At 41.4% G+C, this 22,738-nt stretch overlaps 1 protein-coding gene across 3 annotated transcripts in view; it reads left to right on the top strand.

Annotated features, from left to right (window-relative positions):
- HPSE2 (heparanase 2 (inactive)) overlaps positions 1 to 22,738 on the top strand; it is a 687,285-nt gene that overhangs the window by 650,311 nt on the left and 14,236 nt on the right. For all 3 annotated transcript variants that reach the window (XR_003519076.2, XM_027589152.2, XM_027589165.1), the window contains exons 10-11: positions 5,345 to 5,490; positions 12,479 to 12,625. Coding sequence is in view for 2 of the 3 variants with exons in the window: in XM_027589152.2 (XP_027444953.1) it covers positions 5,345 to 5,490; positions 12,479 to 12,625 (293 nt within the window). In the remaining variant the exon portion in view is untranslated. The remainder of the gene's footprint in view (positions 1 to 5,344; positions 5,491 to 12,478; positions 12,626 to 22,738) is intronic.

The raw sequence follows: 22,738 nt of genomic DNA, 5'->3' as shown, positions 1-22,738 counted from the left end.
CCTTCGGAAGGGATGGTGGAATTTTTAAAAAGAGGTAGGATGAATAAGGAACTGCGAAGAACAAGGGTAAGAGAGGGTCTGAAAACGGTACATGGAACTAAGTAAAGGTGAAATTTTCACATTCACCTTGACTTTTAACCTACCATCAACTGACACCAATCCAAATCCTCTGTTCCCCTCAGGGAAGAGATGGTGAACTAGCAGCACGTCACTGTAAACCCTTCTCTCTTGGGGCAAAACAGTGCAAAGAGATGCCAGCCTCTGGGTGGATCAACAATGTCATCTTCAGAAGGGAAGCTCTAGTAAATAAATGCATACATAATTTTCCTTTATTATCTTTTTAATATCTTATTTGACACATTCAAAAGATTATCTATGCCTATATGTTACTTTGAAAGCAAAACAGTAACAACACCCGTGACGACTCCACCACCCAACTCCAAAACTAAGACACTCCCATCAACCTTACATTCTCCCATTATGCCATTCCCCCAGTTCCTCCTGCCCCACCCAAGGTGACCGTTATCCTAAGTTTCATGTTTATCAACCTATTGCTTATACACACGATGTTATCATACATACATACGAATGTATATACACTTAAACAACATATCCATGAGCTAAATGCAAACATTTTTTTTTTAAAGCAAACATTTGCCTACAACATCTGAGAAACACACAACTATTCCCGAGATCACGTGCTTTACCTGGGCACACTATCCTTGAATTCCAGGAGGTGGGGTGGGGTGGGGCGGGGTGGAAGATGGGGAAATGAAGGCTCTTGTCCATCTATGGACACTTTTGGAAATGGAAGTAAAGAGATCATCACAAAGAGTTTGCATGGAATACCAGAAGGATAAGCAGAGAAAAAAGAAAAGGAGAAAAATAATGTAGAAGCTCCTTGAAAGTCCTTTCCCTAGAAATGGAAAATCAGTGAATCTGCCAACAGAGCAAGTTCGGGGCTTAACACCAGACTCTCCTTGTTGCTATGCTTACTACTAAATGGTTAACAGAAAACTCCTAAAAATAAAATGTTTCCTGATTTCAGTCTCTGAACAGAAAACATTTCCTTGTTTTCTCCTCCTTTCAAGATTTGTTTTCATTGTGAAAGATCTAGGATACTTTCTTAATGGAAAAAAAATTAGATTGTGAACTTTGAAAGAAGGAAAGAAACAAAGAAACAAAGAAAGAAGCAAAGAAAGAAAAAAGATTCCGACTGGAAAGAGTTTACTTCTCACTCCCTTTTGTATTTATATGAGAAGACTCAATATTATAAAAATGTAAACTCTTCTCATTTGAGCTATAAATTCAGTGAAATTCCAAAGTCCCAGCAGATTTTGTTTAGAGACTTAATAATCTGATTCTGAAATGTCTGTGCCTGAGCAAAGGCCCAAGATTAGCAAAACCATTCCTGAAGAATAAGATAGGAGGGGTTGCTCTACCAAACTTCAAGACATATGTAAAACAATGGTAATTAAAACAGTGTAGCAGTGATACAGGACAGCACAGTGGGACAGAGTAGAGAGGCCTGAAACAAACCCATGAACATATGGAAGTTTGATAGAGGACACAGAGGACACTGCAGATCGCCAAAGAAAGAAGAGACTATTTAGTAAATGATGCTGGTATAAATGACTATCCACATGGAAAAATATGAAGTTAGATACCTACCTCACACACCATACCAGCAGATCAATTCCAGGTTGATTAAAGATTTAATGATTAGAGGGGGAAAAAAAACCTTCAAAAGTTATAAAAGAAAATAAAATATCTATGAACTGGACCTGAGAAAGGACTTCTTAAACAACACACAAAAAGAACTAGGCATTTTGTGCCCACTGGATTGGCAAAAATTCAGTCAGAAAATAACAGGTGTTGGCAAGGATGTTGATCAAAGGGAACTCATGCAGATGCTGCTAGAGGAAGTGTAAGTTGGAATAATTGAAATCACTTTGGAAAACAGTTTGGCAGTATCCTGAAGTTGAATATTTGTCTACTCGTGTATGACACAGCAATTCCACCCTTAGGTATGTACTCTAGAACAGTGCTTCTCTAACTTTAATGAACATTGGACTCACTTAGAAACTCACACAACCTGGGAGCCCCACCCCTGGAGATTCTGATTCAGTAGGTCTGGGATAAAGTCTATGAACGTGTATTTCTGAGAAGCACGCTGCTGCTGAGGCTGCTGCTGGTTTCCAGTCACAGTTGGAGCAATTCTTCTCCAGATTTCTTCACTTGTGTCTTGGGAAACAGGAATAAGAATATTCAGAGTCACATTGTTCATAACAGCAAAAATCTGGACGCAACCCAAATATCCATCAACAGAAGAATGGATAAACAAACTGTAGGATGTTCACACAATAAAGTATCCTACAATATTGAAAATGAATGAACAGTAAGTACAGATAACAACCTGGATAAATCTTAGAAGCATAATGTTAAGTGAAAAAAGTGACTCACAGAAAATTACGTTCAGCATGATACCACTTTTATAAAGCTAACAAATTAATAATATATTTCTTAGGAACAAATGTATGGATAAAACTAAAATATGGAGCAAGGGAATGGAAAACACAGAAATGGGAAAGGGAAGAATCACATAACTAGATGCTGCCGTGTGGTGTTAAGGTAGCTTTTCAGGTGGGTGGCTGGTTCCCATATGCTTCAGAACTCTCATGTAAGTTATATATACGTGAAAATTTGTTATAAATATTTGTCATATATACATATATGGAAAACATATACATAATACACATAAAATGGAAAACAATTTTTAAATGAGTGCCAGGCAATCAGGTAAGCTAAATGAGAAAAGATTACAAGGAAAGGAAAATTGTAAGAACAATTAAAATACTCATTGGACTTAGTAAATGACAGAAATGATCCTGGAGGAAGTGTAGAGGACAAACTTGAGATGTCCTGTTGCAGAGGGAAAACAAAAAGATTGAAAAGTGATGAGAAAGGAGATGATAGATGTGCAGGCCCCAGGATGGAGGGCTCACAACCAGATTCCTGAAACAATGAGTGGAGCAAACAGAAAGAAAAAGAACTCAAAACTATATTTAAAGAGAATTCTCACCTTAAAAAAAGACCTTAGTCTTTCTGATCAAAAGTACTCCCCAAATATCAGCAAATTAATGCAGAAACCCACACTGACACATTTCTGATAAAACTTCAAATATCAAGGATAAAACATGACTTCTATAAGCATTCTGGCAGAATACAAAAGATAGAAAATAAACAGGCTAACCAAACAGAATAAAATTCACACTAGCCTCAAATGTCTCTGCAGCAACAAACATGACAAAAACATGATTTCAAAGTTCATTTGGAAAAATAAATGGATATGACTAATTAAAGAAAGTTTGAACAAAGAAGGAAAAATTATAAATGAAATGAACTTGAATCTCTAGATATTAAAATGTAAACTACAATAAAGAAAATGATGTAAAACTGATAACATACAATATGTTATATTACATATTATAATGTTATAATATATAGTATATATTTATGTGTTTTTACATACATATATAAAACTTGGTATGTGATAAAGATATGTTTAAGAATAGGTTATCAACTGTATGATGCTACGACTAGTTGTACAATAATTTAGAAAATAATTAGTACCATACAGCTAAATAGTTTTCAATGAAGTAAGAAGTTAGGCTTTTAAATGATTATATAAAAAGAACTAGAAGAAATATCAGTGAAGATTGATCTGATCTGTGTGTGAGGAAGGACTTTCTAAGAATAAAAGAAGTGAAAGAAATCAAAAGGAAAAAGAGGATATATTTTTCTATAAATTTTTTTTTAATTTTCATGTCAAAAAATCATAAATGGTGGTAACAAGTAAACTACAGACTTGGATGGAATATATTTGTTCAATATATATTCCAAAGATTCTTACCAATAATATTAAAAGATGTATTACAAATCAATAAGAAAAAGGTGGATATCCCATTGGAAACGGGAATGACTGTGATAATCACTTCACCAAGTTTACTTCAAATCAAAAATAGAGAAAGTGTCATCGAATAAGAGCAAATTGAACCACCGCGATTTTTTTCATTTATATGATTGACGGTGATAAAATTTCTGGCATTTTAAATATTAGGAGACCATATTTAACAGCCATTCCGAGGACACTTAGAGTTAATTAAGGTAGGTGGCTGGGCAAGGCTTAGAGCTCACTACTCAGGGCAGATTTAGAGCTATTCAGCTGGCAAAGGGGCTTTGAGACTTTGTTGTGATTTATGCAATTCAACAGACATTTTTAAGCAGCTCATGTTATAGATGACCACACAAGGGGAAAAAAAAGAAGATCATTAAAAGGTTTCTGCCTGGAAAGATGAAGGCTGAGAAAACATGCATGATGTCTTTAAGACCTTGAGTAGCATGCCCACACTGAATGGCATGATTATGGAATTCCAAAATTGGGGGGAGGGAGGAAGCCCCCAAACACATTAGGAAGCCCTTTTTTACATGGAGAATTATAAACACTGAAGTCATTACCCCATAATCAGATACAAGAACAAATGCAAAACAAATACATAATATATCTTGTATCAAGTATAAAAATAAAATATGATAATAGCAAATACCATAGAAATTAAGATGGCAGTGAATAGGCTTTTGTAAGTTCAAGTACATGTGTGGGTCACAGATTGAATATTTATGAATCAGTTACAAATGGATGCCAGAATGGTTAAAAGCATCACATTCTTTTAGTTTAGAATTATTCTTTTTATTTTAGAATTATTGAGGATGACCAAGGAGTAGCACCATGGTTTGCAAACCTTCTTCTGTGTTTCTGACTATGGAATAGTCAGGGACCCTGGTCTCTTGCCTGGAGGACCTTCAAATCCCCCTCCCATCACACTAATAGTCTTTAGTGACAATATTTGGAGGATGACATTTGGATTCTTACATTGATGACAATCCTAAAGATTGGAAATCTACTCTACAGTTAAACACAAGTCATAAACTAGTATGAAAGTAAAGTCATAGGAAAAGAAAGTCAAAAATGTAAGGCCCTGACAGGTTATTATTTCATATGTGAAAAACTTTGATCCATTTGTATTTCATGCCCATCTGAGTCCACCCTACTTAAATTTCCCTATTTGGTCAGTTGAAAAGGCCACTTTAGACAGTGCCCATTTCGTTATTAACCCGAGGTGAGCACTTGATTGGGTTGACAGGCTTACAAGATTAGGGTCTCTTTAGTCATGATTCACTGTACCCCTGGTAAGAAGTGGCTTCTGGCCTGTGTGTTGGTATGTTTACTCAAGATACTCAACATGCTTCTTTCTCTGACTTTCCACCTCTCTATTCTCCTCAGGACTACTGGCTCTCTCTCCTTTACAAGCGCCTGATCGGCCCCAAAGTCTTGGCTGTGCATGTGGCCGGGCTCCAACGGAAGCCACGGCCAGGCCGAGTGATCCGGGACAAACTAAGGATTTATGCACACTGCACAAACCACCGCAAGTAAGTCTTCAGAGAGATCTCACAGGAAGCCACTCCCGAGGGGCTTTGGGCTTCAGGCCCCTCCTAGAATTCCATACCATTTGGGACCCTTGTTAAGACTGACTGTAAACTGCTTCTGGAATCATTATACCTGCTCTTTGCAGGTTTCAAAGGACCTCTGATAAATAGCTTTTTCTCCAAGTGAAACCGTTTTCTCACTCTCAGAGGATTGATGCACAAAAAGTTCACAAAAACACATGCCATTTGTTCATTTACTTCTTCATCCAACAAATTTTTATGGAGCATTTTCTCTGTGCCAGTTGATGTAATGCCCATGAGGCTTTTGTGTGTACCTACACCCCTGAACCAAGCTAGAGATATAAAATTTGTTCCTATGATCCAGCAGCTGAGCTTGAGGAAATAAGTCTACATTTCTAAGGTGTGTGCTGGAGAGCTCTCCCACTAGAAACCTAGCCCTAGACCTGTGTGTCCCAAGCTGGAAAGCCCAAAGGTAGTCACGCCAGCTTTAGAAGCACTTTCAGAATTTCAGAAACCTTTCCAGCTATTTTAAATCTTACGAGGTTAAATAAAATCTAGGCTTCCTTTTTCACAGGGCTGAACTTAGATCAATCAGTGTGGTAATGTGTGGTTATCCTTCCCTTTTTGATCCGAAGCGCTGGTTGTCATTGAAGTTGTCTGTAAATAAACAGGAAAAATAATGACCATTAAATAAATAAAGTGAGGCAGATAAAATTTCAAAACATGAGGATCAGAAGGTAAAAATTGAAAACTGAGCCTAAAGCCAAACCCATCTGACCAAATACGGCTTTCTTACATCACTTCCTGTTTAAGGAGCAGAGTAGGCAGCTCCGAAAAAGAACTCTTTCTCTTAGTGCAGGTGGAGGAGGGGAGAAGGAAGCCAGTGCCTCCAGCCAGACCTTCATTCCGGTGGGCCTATCAGGGGCTGATCATGGGCAATGGATAGCACAAAGAGCTCCAGTGGTCAGGTTACAACAGACGCTCCTTCCCCTTCCTTGATGAGAGAGGAGCCAAGTCAATTAATTTATCATGATAAGATTTTTCAAAGAATCACTCTGAATATAGTGGGGCCAGGGGCCAGTTGTCTTGTCTGTAGATACAAGTGCCTATTGTGGAGGAGAGGAGGCTGGTTTGGGCCGAGGCCAGAGGCTTTCAACGTCCCTTTTGCTCAACAGGAAGCTCAATGCAATACCTGACAGAGAGTGACTGCTTTATGGCTTTGGCTGGAGTTATCTGATCACCACACAAGGATACATTGTACTCCTTGTCTCCTCCCTGGCCCTGAGGTAACCACTCAAAAGGAGGACCCCCAGCTTCAAGGAAGAAATACTACCCTTGGCACCTTTTGTCTCTGTTGGGAAGCACATCAGTTGTGCGCTTTATACTATTGGTCTGAGGAAGCAGGGGGAAAATGTCAGTAGCCATGGGCTTAGCAGGATTTGGGTGTCCTCACAGAGGGCTCCTCACATAGTCTCATCCCATTGCTCATCCTCACATTCTTTGACACGCTTGTGGGGAGTTGTCACTAATATTCTGAACATACCATGAACTCAGGGCCAATGTCTCATTCATTTTCGTATTCTCGGTGTCTAATACGGTGACTGGCATGAAGATCTCAGCAAATGTTGGATGGATGGATGGATGGATGGATGGATGGATGGATGGATGGATGCAGAAATAGGACATTAAGACCTCACAGATGATTTACAGCTCTCACTCTCTTCCCCTTTGATATCAGCAATCATCCAGAAGGAGGTGGTGTGGTAGAATGGCTAAGAATTCTACCATTTCCTAGCAGGAGAGCTCAAACAAGTTAACCAAAATCATCTGGATTTAATATGCTCTCTAATCAGCAGCTCTCTGCTTTCTGTGGGAATTCACTTCAGAACCTCTCTGGGGAAACGGTGCCACTGCGATTCTGTCAGTAGCACCCCTTTTCCCCATTAAAAAAGGAAGATGAGACTTGACTGATCTCTTGCACATATGGCCGTAATGATAATAACAGAGGGGAAGGTCTTTTTGTTCCTATTAGAAAAGTAAGCCCACAACAGATGCACTGAGCTGGCTGGGGATGCCGGTCTCCTCCACATCTGTGGGTGTCAGGTGCCCCAAATAGGTAGGCACAAAGATAGGACAAGAGTCTCTTCTCCTTCTCCCTGGGAAGCTGTGTGCCCTGTCTGCACCCCCTCATGATTCACAACAGTCATGAGGAAGCACTACTGATTCACTTAGTTTATTCATGGTCAACAAGCTCAAGGTCACAGAAATGTCCCAGAGTGGGCATGTTGGCTTCACACTGTTCACTCTTGACAATACTCTGAAAATATATATCCTTGGTCAAAGCAGGGATTGGGTGAGAAAGTATAAACTTACCAGTAGAACAACCCAGAGAGACTGTCTATTGAAACAACTCCTGCACTCCAGTGTATATTGAGCACTTGCTGTGTGCCAAGCATCTTGCCAGATATCTGCACTTATATTATCATATTGAATTCCAAAAGCTTTATGGTATCACCCCTATATGCAAATAATAACAACATTAATAATGCAAAGATTTTTACACTTGGGAAGAACCCTTAGAGATCTTTTGGCCCAATGTCCAATACAACAGAATTTCCTTTTACAATCTCCTTGGCAGTTATGCAACCTCTATTTGAATACCTCGCTGCCTTTCATGGCACTCTCTTACATTGTGGTTTGTTTCTGACCTAGGAGAGTGTTGTGTTTTATGATTGATTTAGGATCCAAAGTTCGAAATGCAAACCAACACCAGCAGGTGCTCTGCTGCCTTCTGTTCTAGAGTCAACAAGTCAGGAGCCCGGCAGCATGGCAGTTCTTACCTCAGATCTTTTTATTCAGGGAACAAATATGTTTTGACTGGGAAACTTTGTCTTTATAAACTATTCTGCTGAAACAATGTATGTTTCTAGGGAGGAGATGAGGTCCTTAGCCAAGTTCAGAACCAATTGGAACCTGGTGGATACTGAAGCAAAACTGAGCCTTTGGGGTTCAAGTTTGTTTATTATTGGCAAAACATGACTTCCTGTTTTTTAGAAGAAATTTTTTTAAAGGCTCATAAAAAAGGTTCCTGAGGCTTCTTGGACATCAAATGACTCTTACAAAACAATATTTTGATGAGTTAAGTGTAAATGAATCAGAAACATGTGGATTAAATTTCCCTTAAAATACACAGGGGCTTTGAAATTAGGGGAAAAAATGTTTGGCAAAACATGGCCTGACTTTTACCGAACCCAAAAAATTTGAGTTAGATCTGGGGACAGTGGACCAACCCAGTTCTCAAACACATGGACTTTCACTGGAAATGACCATGGATTCCAAAGCACCATCTTCTATTCCCTTTCCTTGTCTCCCAGCTTCACTGGAGACATTTCTAGAACAGTGACTGTTTTTTTATCTGGAAGTCAAGATAAAACATATGATGTCCCCCACCTCATAACATCCAGGATACTCCACTTGGAGCCTCCCTTCCCTGACTTACTTCCTCCTACCCCCGTGGCATCACAGAGAAGATGTCAGGCAGCAAAAGAACAGCAAGAAAGATGAACTCCAGATGCATGGATTCTCTACTGGAGAAGAAGTCTCACCATGAGTGAAACATGGAGTAAGATAGATGTTTTACCAGACAGAAAGGGACATTTGCTAAGAGAACCAAAATCCACCTGGACTTGACATCAGAAGATGAGTGATCGCCTGTTAGCCATGCTTTCAGTCAGACCCATCTTCTTAGGCAACAGATACTCCTCCAAGATTATTCTTCTGTGGGCAGAGAATATATATTCTTCAGAAATCTGGATCTTTGACACTGTACTTTTAGGTTGGTGCTACACTCCCCAGCCAAGAATGTAACTTTGCAGCCAAACGACCTTTGCTTAATATCCTTGCCCCTCAGCCAAGCAGGAGAAGGGACGGCTGAGGCAGTCTTCAATGCCAGTTCCTACCTGAGGAGGCTCCATGAATTCTGTGAGAGCCTCTGCACATGGGTCTCTGAGCTGGCTTTCAGTACTGGTTTGTCTCCCCCAGGGGAACTATGTTAAGTGGAAATCAGACCATTGCCAAGCAGCTTGAAAAGACAGCTTTCCCTGCCGCAATGCTGTGATTTCAGGTCTCCCTCCCACCCACCACTTCCCCACATCCTACCCTTCTCCTCTACAGTCTCCCAGGGCTAGTTCTGCCCCAGTTCTGCAGAGGAAAAACTCGTAAATGCAAGCACAAGGCTCTCTCTCCTCCACTGCTGGCCTTTGAGAAGGTTATCTGATGGTAGTTAGCAAAAGAGTTTACCACAGTCTGGCAAAATTGGTACCCATGCATGCCTACTTTTGCTCACACTGAAGCCCAGAGTACCTGTAGTTAACGGTGTTTTGCTCAATTTCCTCAGCAAAGCTAAGCTTAAAGCCCACCAATGGAATATAGTTGGTGTTCTTTTAATGACAGTAAATGCTGACACAGGCTAGCGGCATCTTTCTTCCGAGCTCTGGTGACACAAGTCTGCTCAGTAAATGGGCATTCTCTTCTGACCTAACTCAGCTGTCTCCAAAAACTACTTCATGTGCTTCAGAAGATTAAGAAGGACCAGAGGAGGAGGAACCAGAGAGAAAAGTCATATAATAATTTATCAGAATATCAATGCAGGCATTCAGAAAGCCTTTGAACATAATAATGTGCCCTCCTACAGATGCAAGAAAAATTATCTGACACACAGTCAATGGAATATACTTTGGGAATTCTCCTAACCCTAATGGATTGCTCTAGGCAAGTGGTTTCCAAACCCAACTCATCTGCCAAATGTCCTAGAAAGATTTACACACACACACACACACACACACACACACACACACACACACACATTCCTATCCCCCATCACAAATGGATGGGATCAGAATCTTCAGGATGAGTCCTAGCAACTGTTTTATTAAAAAGCAAAACAACCCAAGTTATCATGTTGACCTGCCCTTAGTCACTCAACTCTTAATTAACACCCTTAGAAGCAGAGGTGAGTGACCCAGAGGCTAAGGGATGCTGTTTCTGCAAGGAATGATATTTTCCTCTGGGCAAAGTTGACTTAGAGTTTCTCTGAACTCCTCCTTTGAAGGTAGGACTGGGTCATTTCTTCTGTTTCCTCTCATTAACCCATCCAGATGGGGCCCTAGGGGACCCCTTAGAAACAAAGTCTTTTTTCCTACAAGAAAGAAGGAAATCATTATGGTTTTGTTGGTACATGCTGAAAGGCTCTTGCATGTAGGCATATAGTTCTTCCAGGCTTCTGAACATCCTGTGCTGGTTTAAAAGGATTCCAAAATGTGAATAGTTTTATAATCTTGGTGTAGGTAAAACAGCAAAAGCAGAAATAAAAAGGATCAATAAATTTGACTACCTAAGAGTTTTTAACTTTTATACATCAGAATACAATGTAAACAAACTGAATTGGTCAAAGAAACCTGGGGGAAATTTTGCAACATACCCGCAGACAAAGGATCACTACCTTTAATAAATAGTTTTTATAAATCAATAAGAAAATGGGCCAAGGACATGAATAGTCACTTTACAAAAGAAGAGATGAAATGGCAAACAGGCAAATGAAAACAATGCTGCACCTCAGCATGAATTTTTTAAAAAATACAAATTAATACAACATCGAAATCCCACTATCACCTCTCAGGTTGATAAAGGTATTTTAAAAGGTTAATATCCATTATTCTTAAGGGTATGAGGAAATGGGTGCTCTTATAGATAGCTGAACAGAGCAAATTGGTACAAGCTTTCTAGGCAGTTAACATCAGTGTTAGCAAAATGTGGGTATCAGTCAGGATAGGTGAGGTTATGCCGTGATAGTGGAGGACCAACAAATCTCCATGGCTTTCGATAAGAAAGTGTATTTCTCATGCATACCACTTACCTGTCATGGCTCAGCTGTAGCTCTGCTCCAAATCATCTTTGTTCCAGGATGCAGGTCAATAGAGTAACCTCTGTCAAGAACATCGTTGGTCTTCCGGCACAGGGAAAAGAGACATGGCAAAACAAGGCTGCCTCTTAAAACTTCTGCACAGAGATTTTAACATGTCCACCCACATTTCACTGGCCAAAACCAATCGTGTGATCCCTAGGGTTCAACATAGCAAGGACAGAAAATCTTCCCACAGGGAAGGGCATCACCGGGAATGAACCAGAAGATTTGGTTAGGAATCATGCCATATGCCTTCCCCTAGACCTAATGTGTCCAACTTCCAGGACTTTATCAGAAATAATGGTGACATGCAAATAGTTTATATAATAGCATTAGGTAATTTTGTTATGGTAAATTTTGAAAAAAGTGTAAGTCTCCAAAGGTAGGGGGTTAACTAAATAAATTATGTTACATTTCTATAATTAAAGAATTTAGCATTCTTCTGTAAATAGAAGAAAATACAATAACATAATAAGATGAACATATGTTTAAGATGTTCACGAACTGAAAAAACAATGTGGTCCCAATTAGATGAAAACTGAGAAATATATATGTATGTGTCAAAGTACTCAGTAAATATTTGAATTAATATTGAATTAATAAACAAAAAATACTGGAAGGATGTTTACCAAAATTTTATCATATCTCAAGATACTTGGATTATGAGAGAATTTTCTTTTTCTTCTTTGTATTTCTCCGTATTTTTCCTTTTTCTCCCCCTGCAGTCAGCATGTTTTATTTTCACACTCAGAAAAAGATATTTTGTTTTCTAAAATCATTGTGATACATTTAAACAAAAACAAAAGGAGTGTGGTAGGAAGTGGGTATCTTCTCTGCAAGAAACCACAAACAATAACAAGGCCTTCCTGTCTTTGAAGGTCAGGGGTGGCCAAGAATCATAAAATAAGTGCCCTTTCCTGGCGCAGTCCTGTTTGGTGCAGTCTATAAATTATTTAGCAGCACCTAACCACTTTATTTCCATCTTACCCTTCTCCTTCCCCATCTCAGCCACAACTACGTTCGAGGGTCCATTACACTCTTTATCATCAACCTGCACCGGTCAAGAAAGAAAATCAAACTGGCGGGGACTCTCAGGGATAAGCTCGTGCACCAGTATCTGCTGCAGCCCTATGGACAGGAGGGCCTCAAGTCCAAGTAAGTGCAGACCAAGAAATAGCTTAAGAGCCATTGCAGCAGGAGCTGGGAAGGGAAGGATCTAAGCTGTCCCTTTCCTGCTGCTAATTCCCTCGGGGGCTCAGTGGGATGGAGTCAGGGGACTGCCGACTTCCTTTGGGATCTTTGTCAAGCCCGTCCCGGTTCTAGGCTTAGATTCCTCAACTGTAAAGTCAAATGGCAGACAAAATATTTCTCAACAAGGGCATTTTTGGTATCTGGGCAAGACAATTCATTACGAAGAATGATCTCATTTCAAGCTACTTATTCACATCCTGGGTCCCTGCCCACTAAATGCCAATAGCACCCCCTAGTCATGTGACAACCGAAAACCCTGGGGGTTGACAGCCACGCCCCTTTCAGCTGTAACATTCTGTAATGCTATAACTCCCTGTTTGTCAGCATCTATGAACCTCATAGGGACAAAGTGTTCAAAGTTCAGAGATCAAGAGTCTATTCTGCCCCTAAATTTATAACTTTGGACACATCACCTCTTGGATCTCAAGTTTCCTTATCTGAACATTAGAAGAGACATTATATTCTGGGGGCTCTGTGATTCCCTCAAACTCTATAAATATATGATTCTGTGATACTCCCTACCTCCCTCGGTCTCTACCAGAGACTGTTGACAACACTGACCTCTACCAAGAGAAAGCAGCTCTAGGCCACAGGGAGAAGAGCCTGGTCAGCTCCCCCGAGTAAGGCCTCCCAGGAAGGGTATGGGACACTGTACAGACTGGGAGCATTCCTATTCCATTTTTAATGTTTACCAAGTTTAACAAAGCTGTAAACTTGGAGCAGGTGGCTTGCATTCCCACAGCTGCCCACAACTATTTGCGCTATAATTGTTCGCTGTTTCACAGCAACCTTGGTGGCTTGCATTTGGCTTCCAACTGTACGCTCAATGGGAACAAAACACAATCTGGGAAGTCACTTACTGAGAGTCTCTTTAGCCCACCCTAGATCTGTATTTTCAGTCTTGGTTCACATACTGTCTCTTTTCCCTGGCTACATGTACTTTTCTTTCCCCCTCAATCCTACCTGTATTAGGAGACTCTCTTGAGTATTTTATCCCATCTCTATTTACCAGTCATTCATGACTAGTGTGCTGAATTCCTGGTCTTTATCCTAGGCAGGAGAACCAGTTCTGGTCCCAGCTTCACTCAATAATCGTTTGACTTGGGTAGATCCTTCAGTCCTAATCCCTTGGCCTCAGTGTTCTCATCTGCAAAATTCAAGAGTTGCTTTACGTTTGGTAGGGTCCCTTCCAGCTTTAAAGTTCTCATCCTGGGTCTGATTTTCTGAGGATCATGAGTATGTTTAAGTTTCCCACTGCCATTCACTAGTGACCTGCAAAGTCATATCTGGCAGAAGGGCTGACACTTCAAGCAGTGACTGTGATCGTTCAGGGTCCTCTGGAGCCAGAGATTAGGAGCTGAGCCTGCCCAATGTTGGGAAGACCATGTGTACTGTGTGGAAGGAACTGGCCAAATGCCTTAGTCTAATGGGCCACTTGCTGGCTGTGGCACTTTGCTTAGGGAAGCAGATTACATAATCTCTATAATACAGTCTCAGTTTCTTCATCTCATGGGGAGAGGAGTAAACAAGATAATCCAAGTAAAGTTCCTGCCACGTAGGAGGTGTGCAGTAAATACCCATTGCCTTCCTTTTCCTCAACTTGGGACTCTAGCTGGCTGGGGAGGAAGAGGGATTCAACTGCTTTCTTTCCAACATCTCTAAGATGTTCTTCCAAAGCAGAGTCTTCTTGCATTTTTAAGATAATGCGTTGCTAAGACACTTGTTAATATGATAATAAAAATGGTATAAATGCAAAACCACGAAACAGGAGGGGATGTAGTCAGAGGGTAGCATCATTTTATGAGTTTGTTCCCCCACCAACCAAGGGCATGGGCCTCCAACACTGTTTACTCCACTCGACGCCCCTGCCTCCAGGATTATTCCCCTGACACTAGAACCTGGCCACACCTCGGGGCCTCCTGCCTCTAGCTGTCTGTCAGAGTGACTGCGGTAACTCGCACTGGCTACTCGTATGCTATATGTTCCAATTCCGCTGTCTTGTACCTCACCTTGTCACCATCGCAGCAAGAAGTTGTGTTATGGTTTTGTTGAGAATGTCGGAGAGGGACAGGGAAAAAGAGAATTTCATTCCACAGGGGTCCTGAAGAGGGATTTGGTAATGGCCACTGAGATCAAATAACAATGTTATACAATCAGAAGAAGAGGGAGCCAGAATCAGAAGGCCTGCCTATGAATCCAGTTGCCTCCATTTACTCATGTGGACAGACCTCGGCTCCCTTACCTGTCAGAGGGGGTGATTATGAGAATCAAATTAGAGCATGTGGGTGAAATACAGCTTTCTACAAATAAAAATTTCACACACCCATGCATACGCATATGTATATAAGTAGAAATACAGACAGGCACATATGATGATACATATATTATCTTAAAGAGAGTTTTGGATTGGAAGTCAGGAGAACTGAATTCCAGCCCTAATCCTGCCCTTACTTCACTGTGGAGCTTTGAGCCCTTCACTTAGTTCTCTAAGCCTGTTTCTCTCCTGTAAACTACCACTTAATGTGACACCTCTCCCGTTCTAGACACCCATGGCTCAGACCCTGTGCTGCGCCATCTTGTACTGTAAGCCACCAGCAGAGGCTGTTATGCATACATTCAGCACCCCCAACGCTCTGCTCAGTAACTACGAATGCATGCAGGAGCCCTCGGTGGTTCTGAGATGAGGGTCTCACAGGAAGGGTGGGGTTTTGGTGAAGCAGACTCTGCAGGAAAGGATGAAAGGAAACGCAAGGAAGTGATTTCAGCCTTTGGTGTCTCCTTCTCTGTTTTATAAGCCTCTGGGGCCAGATTCTGTGTTCTGTGTCTGGGAGTTCCTCGCTGCAGCCTGGAGCCATATTAGCTCAGAAGAGGATGGAAAGCTCTGGGAGCTGAGGAACCTGTAATTGCTCTTGTCTGGAGGAACCAGAAAGAGGAGGTAGAGCAAGTCAGTGTGCCATTCAAGCCACCAGTTAGACATTTTGGCCTGGTGTTTCAGGAGTAGAGAGATGCCAGCAAACCTTTATGACTGGTTGAGAACAAGGGGGTAATTCTTATTCTCTTGGAGTTGTCAGCAGGGCTGGGTATATTTGAAATCTCTGGAAAGGCATCTTCATGAGATCTCGGGGCTCAAGAAAGTCAAGCATTGCACACGAAGCCCCCCCAGGGCCACTAATCAGGCATAGTCTGGGCATCCGAGTCCACAAATGAAGGCTCCTGTTTGTCATTTCAGTAAGTGAGCCAATCATAAGACCCACCACTCGAGTCTCAACTCTCTATGTGAGAAATAGTTCCCATTCTTGGAATCAGACAAAAGGTGGGTGCCCTATACCCTATAGGATAGGAGAAGGGAAGCTTCGAAAACTGCATTGTACAAGAGGACGGGGTTCTGTGTCTAGAATACATGTTCTGTAAGGAATGGCTGAAGGTAATAGGGAGATTTCATTTAGAGAGGAAAAGGAAGGCAAGTCGTGAGGACTTTCTTCAGATACTTCAAGGACTGTGAAGTGAAAGAAAATAGATTTAGCCTAGAATCCTCTAAAGTGACAGCAAACCAGGGAGTGCAATTTAAAAGAGAAAGATTTTACCACAAAAAGAACTCTTTTTCCAAAGGCTCGTCTGGCTTGACTGAGGACAGGGTTGTTAGGAGGTAGCCTATTACTCAGAGAGTGAGTGGCCATGGCCAACCCAGATGGGCCCCACGATTCTCACTCAGTGGGCGGGTGAGCTAAAAGAGTTCTGCTTCCCATTGAACTCTAAACTTCATTTATTCTCTTCCATTCTCCTTCCCCCACTCCCACTTCATTTTTGGAGTCTATGGTCAACAGCCAAGTAGCTTCTTCAGGCCACCAAAAGGCCACACAAAGAGGATGTGCTGTGAGAGGATGTGGCAGTGATATTGGGCTAGTTTTTCTCCAGAAAATCTCCATCTGCAAATCCATCCTCTGTCCTGTTCCCTGGTTTCTCACCTTTCTGGAAGGAAAACTGACCATTTACACCCAAGACAATAATAGTTCCCACTCTGGAAAGTCAAAGAGAACCTTTGTGGCATCTGTCATCCACAAAGGAAAGAATCTGCCCAATGCCTGATGTGATCACAAATCAGTGAGCTTCGTCCTCTAGGGAATCATTCTACCCAAGACATCAATATCTCCAGTGCCTTTCAACAAACAGGGAAACAACATGAAGCTGAGCCAAAGAAGTTAACTTACGTAAAAAAACAGGACTCAAAACACGTTTTAGGGAAAAGTCAAACCACGAGCAGGTGTTTGCTCACATCCCAGTGTCCTGCCTTATGTGTCTCATTTGATTCCATTTGAAGGGAAAACTGTCCAAAAATTAGAAAAGAAGGAAACAACCTTCATCACATTGACTGTTCTATTCTGAGGGAATCCGCAGTGCTAAGGATCCCGGGGCAGAACGACATTTTGAAGTGATCTGCTTTATTCTCCCTACCCTTAGAGAGCCTGTGGCAAAGCCATAGGGACTAGAAGATGTTCTAGGTTTAAAGACCTCTGGGGAAGGAGGGCCCACAACTTCAATCCTGTCTAAACACTGAATTTTATAAGAACACTGTGGCCCACTGTGGCTGGGACTTTAGAGACAATAGAGAGCTTTAAGAGCCATTATCTCATTTGACCCTCTGAATAGCACCAAGAAGAGAGTAGAACAATCCCTGCCTCTCTCACACATTAGAGTTCGAGAAACCGAATCTTAGAGCATTAAGTGACTTCTTCAAGAGTCACACAACTATTACCTGATAGAGCTAGAGAGTATCTAGCACCCAGTTTTCCTGGCCCCAAATCCAATGCACTTTCCTCAACACTGTGCTACCCGAATAGTCCAGCAATATAAAATTATAATGATGTCCTGACAAACATACAGTATGGATCACTGAACCTTATCACGACACTGTCTGCTTTCATCTCATCATAGGCTGATCGCAGAATGAATGTGAAGAACATCAGGTTACTCGGCAATGTTCTCTCCTCTAGGCTAACTTGCCTCTGTTCCATTAACTTTTCTTCACAAGTCCTAATTTCAGAGCCTTCTTAAAAATTCTTCTCTGAGAAAGATTCTGTTTCCCAGTCATATAGAATTTTAATAAAAGCTTTTTTTTTTTCTCAGCAAAATTGGGGATTTCCCTTCTGTTTCTTCTGTGCTCTTCTCAGACAAAAGGATTATTAAATGCCAGCAGTGCCTATAAATTGGTTTAATTTGAAGCCTGTAAAAATCAATTTTGCCTAGTATACTCTGACCCTATACACGGAGGCACTAGCTTGCCTTCCCCTACTGGAGCGCAAGCCCGGAGTTACATCTCTGAGGGAAAGATGCTGGCACGTCAGCCTTCTCACGTGTCTTCATCCATTCATCACCTTTTATTGAGATCCTACTTTGTCCCACACATGACTTGTTCCCCTTCAGCAGCCTAACGTGCAGTGGCAATTAATGTAGCTGAAATTTTAAATGAATTTTAGTCCCATAACTATAAAGAGCCAGGAATCCCAAGTAGACAAATTAGGGGAAAACGTCTGAACATTAAGTTCAATGTGAATGCTTTATCGCAGAATGTCTCTTGATCTCCTCATGCCAACCCACGTCATCAGTGGCCTTCAAAATCTATTCAATGTGGAGTGTTAGGGGGAGAGAAGGAAGGGAATTCCGAGGTCCCCGTCCTCAAGGAGTTCATCTCTGTTATTAGAACAAACAACTAACAGGGAAGCAGCTTGTGGCTGGTGCATGAGAGAGCTGTGGAGCATTTCTGCTACAGGGCTGATACGTTCCATATTAAATGTTTACATTTCATATCTGCATGAGCCTCTCCTTCAGCTGCCATGATGTTAGCTGAAAGAAACTTAAGGTTCCTATGAACCCAGAATCTTATTGCCTATTCTGTGAAGAAACGAACATATTGTTTTTCTTTTCTGCATACTGCTTATTTTTTACATCTCTCCGGGATATGACTTTTGCTTTGATTTCACCCTCATTAAATCCCATATCAAAGAAAAACATTGGCATCTAACCGCATACCTTTAGAAGGGTGTCGTTTGATGTTAGCCAAACAGAATAGTTCTGAAAATACTCAAGTTAACTCACAGGTGCTAAGATTTTCAAAATATCTTCGTGTCCCTTTTGGAACAGAGCACATTATGATACTTCATCTCCAGATTCAGAGGTTGGCGAGTGTGAGGGCTGAACTGGCCACCATCTGACCTACCACAGTCTCTCTCTAAAGATGACTAGAAGCGCCACATTTATTTTTGGACATGGACGGATCTGGGAAAAGGAACTTGGGGAAAATTCTTAACCTTGAGAACTCTATACCAAGACTTCTTACTCACATGCTTAAAAATAAAAACTGAAGACCTGCTTTCTAGGACCAAAGGGCCATTATTCCACTTACCTCAGCAGACTCAAGATATGTAAGTGTGTAAGTTCTACACTGCTGATATTAGTTGGTACCTGGAGTTTTTGAACTCTCTTTGACCAGACCCACTCCCTGCAGGTTTCCATTATCTCCACTTGTCTGGGATCATTTAAATTAGTTTCTTCTTAAAATAAACCACGTTATGAAAGTTCTACAGTTATTAAAAGATGATTTATGGAGGAAAAATTTGAGAGTACTCTTAGCAATCAAGAAGCTTCCTCTAGAACGTCCCTGACAGAAAGCCCATCAGCTTCTGTTTGGTGAGACTGCTCATGTCATGAGTCAGCCCACTCTGGGACTCATGAGGCAGCTCTGATTGTAGGGAAGACCCTCCTTGTATGGGGCCAAAGTGTGTTTTCTTCCATGTCTCCCCTTGCTTTAGAAAAATTAAGCAGAGTAAATCTATACCTTCTTCATAATAATTTTTCAGTGTCTCCCCATAGAGTTGTACTCTCCAAGCGAAACACTCAGCTCCTTCAACCATTCCTCAAATGGCCTGGTTTCCAGATGGCTCACTATTCTGTTCACCTTGGAATCCATTTAGCTATAGAACCTTATCTCCTATGATTAACTGTTCAATTTCCTTACCTCAGACAAGCTCAGTTGTGGAGGTCTGAGCAGGAGTAGGAAGTGTGAGCATTTTCTTATTCCAATTTACCTTACCAACACAGAACAGTAATATTTTTAAATCTTTGCCAACTTCATAATGAAAAATAATACTCTCATCTTAATTTGTATTGAGTATTAGTGAGGTTGAAAATTTTTCATGTCTCTTAGTATCGCTTTTAGGCATTTTCTATGTCTTTTGCTTATTTTTCAATTGGGTTGTTATCTGTTTTATTAATGATTTCTAAGGTTTTTCTAACATGAGGCAATTTCCCCTTTGCTACCTATCAGATGTGTTCAAATATTCTCCCCAGTATTTTATTTACTATTGTTCCAACTATTTCATTTTTAGGGTACTATCTTGACATACAGAAGTATTCCCTTTTTATATAGTTAAATCTATATATCTTTTGCTTTGTAGTTTCTTCCATTCCACTTATATGTCTATGTATTTATAGTCCCCAAATCAGATAAATATGTATCTTTATTTTCTTCTAGTTTCTTTTTTGTTTCATTTTTTATATTTATTTCTTTAATGCCTCTGGAATGTGTTTTGATATTCTGTAAGAGGTAAGGACCATCCATTGTGCTATTGGAGCTGAAAGTGTGTGCAGAAGCTGTCCACCCACACAGGGCTTCAGGTGCTGGTTTTAAAAAGGGGGAAAAAGGATCCTTTTTTTTTTAAAGCAAGCATTAGAATGGAGACCTCTTTCACCTGGAGGAAAAGGCCCTGCTGTGCAGATGCAACCCCATTATCTGTAGCCCTGTTAGCAGGGCCCTGAGAGCCCCCCAGGAGGAAAGATAAGCCGCAGAGGCTGGAGCACCGGTGGCAAGGAAGGTGCGTGGGCCTGGGCAGATCTACGAGCTGGTGGCAAGTGAGCAGGAACATTCGAGCTCCTGTTCCAGGTGAGAAAGTCTGAAACGGACACTGTGAAAGTAGAAATGTAAATATATATGAGTATGTATATTTATAAAAATACTTACATGTAAGGCTCTGAGTCAGTCTGTAGAAAAACCATAGAGAAGTAACCATAGAGAGAGATGAGCCTTACACATCTCTAGTTAAAGTAAGCGTACCACTCATTGAAACTTAGAGAATTTGGATTCTTTTCGCCCTTGTGCTCATTTCAGGGTGTTCTGTGGTTCAACAAGAGATAGTAGCCATAACTAGCATGATCTGAGTAAATAATTACATACATATCTGGAAAATGCAGTGAAGGTACTGAATGACAGATTTAATCCCCTTGGGTTCCTCTAGCCTGGAAAGAGCTTGCACCACCTCCGGCCCGTAGGGAACTCTCTGTGCCACAGCCCAGGACCTGAGAGAAACCGAAATGCCTTTGAGAACTTGCCCTTCAAGAAAAGGACAGAGTTTTTCTTTTTACTGTTAAAGAGAAATGCAGAGTTCATTATCTAACCAAATGCTTCATCCAGTTCGGTTCTTAATTCAGAACACACGCTTCCCTGTGTGTTCTGAGGAGCATGCTCATCTCCCCGGTGGACACACAGGAGGGGAGACATGAAGGGAAGCAGTCCTCTTGAAAGAGCAAAAATGCTCACTTCAGACTAGTCAAAAAAAAAAAACTTGCCTTTGAAAAGTTCACATCTTACTTTTAGTTTTAAAAAATGTGGCCTCTTGACATGGTACTCCAAAACAGTAAGAAAAGCTCTTTTTATTCAAAATAACTTCAGAATGTGACAGAAAGCTGTTTGAGTCCCGTCCACCCCCAGCTGCAAACATGTGCCCACTCCCTCTCCTACCCCTGGTGCTCACCCACGGCTGTGCGGTGAAGCCCCTGGGAGCTTTCAAAAGCCCTGTGCCCAAGCCACACCCCAGACCAATTAAACCAAAATTCTCCGGGCTGGGACCCAGGCACCAGTATTTTTAAAGCTCCCCCAGGTGATTCAAATATGTGGCCACAGTTGAAAACCACTGTGGCTCCAGAAAACGCTGGAGCAATATCCCAGCAGATTTGCATCTTTGATTTCACCCAGATTCTGGTCTTCATTTAGGCACTGAGCCATTTTGCCAAAGGTGCGAACATGCCATGAGCCCTTGGGGGTTCTCTATGACTGAGTGGAAGGATGTGTACGGCTCCCCAAAGGTTTTATTGTTCATTTTGTTTTAACTCCCGGATTAGTAATGTATAGATCACCGTGCAGATTAGAGGATTATAAAATGCTTTTATACTTTACAGTGATTTGACATCTTAAACCAAGATGTTAAGGAATTCAAGGTTTTCACTTTGCACTCAGGGTTGTTTTCTGAGAGTTTTTCATTTGCTCTCGGCTTCAGAATACATTTTCTTGCAGCTCACTCCCAGCAGCAGGAACCTCTCTGCACAACTGTCCATCAAGACTGCGGTCTCTCTTCCCCACCTTCACTCACTTGGGGACTCTCACTGCAGGCAGAGATTTCCATTCTCTTCCAGAAAACCCAGATGAAACACTGGTAAATGAGTACTTTAGGCTAAAGCTCACGTGTTTCCAAGCAGTTGATTCTAAACTGAGGGACAAGGAAGCCGAATATGCAGTTCTGCTGGACTGAGAAGAAATGGCCCTTGTCTTCTTTCTCCACACCCTCCAGAGGCTGTGGTTTGGGTGACAGACAAACGCAAGCCACAGGGAACTGTAAAGTCTTAATCGAGCTCGTCCCTATGGCAGGGCCTGGGCCCTGAATCAGTATTTCTTTGGCTGCCAAGCATCAGGAAGCCCGCGACGACATGTAGCTTATTCCAGATGAGGGGCCTGGAGCCCCGAACTGTGGACCAGCTGCCCAACACCAACAGTCATTTGGCAGACTACCTCTTCCTTGCTCATCTTTGCGAGAATGATTCAGAGTCACCGCACACTTTGCATTTTGACATCTGTGGGCCCTGGAACAGAGCCTGTGCCACCTGGGATGTCTTACTTTTCATTTTTGAATATACAGTGCCCCTGATATTATAGGGAGCACTTTATCAAAATCCCATAAAACCAAGATATTT

Source organism: Zalophus californianus, chromosome 15, assembly GCF_009762305.2.
Source record: "Zalophus californianus isolate mZalCal1 chromosome 15, mZalCal1.pri.v2, whole genome shotgun sequence".
In the NCBI taxonomy this organism is placed as follows: domain Eukaryota; kingdom Metazoa; phylum Chordata; class Mammalia; order Carnivora; family Otariidae; genus Zalophus; species Zalophus californianus.
Note: the sequence above shows the minus strand (reverse complement) of the source record. Positions and strands in the feature narration are given on the sequence as shown.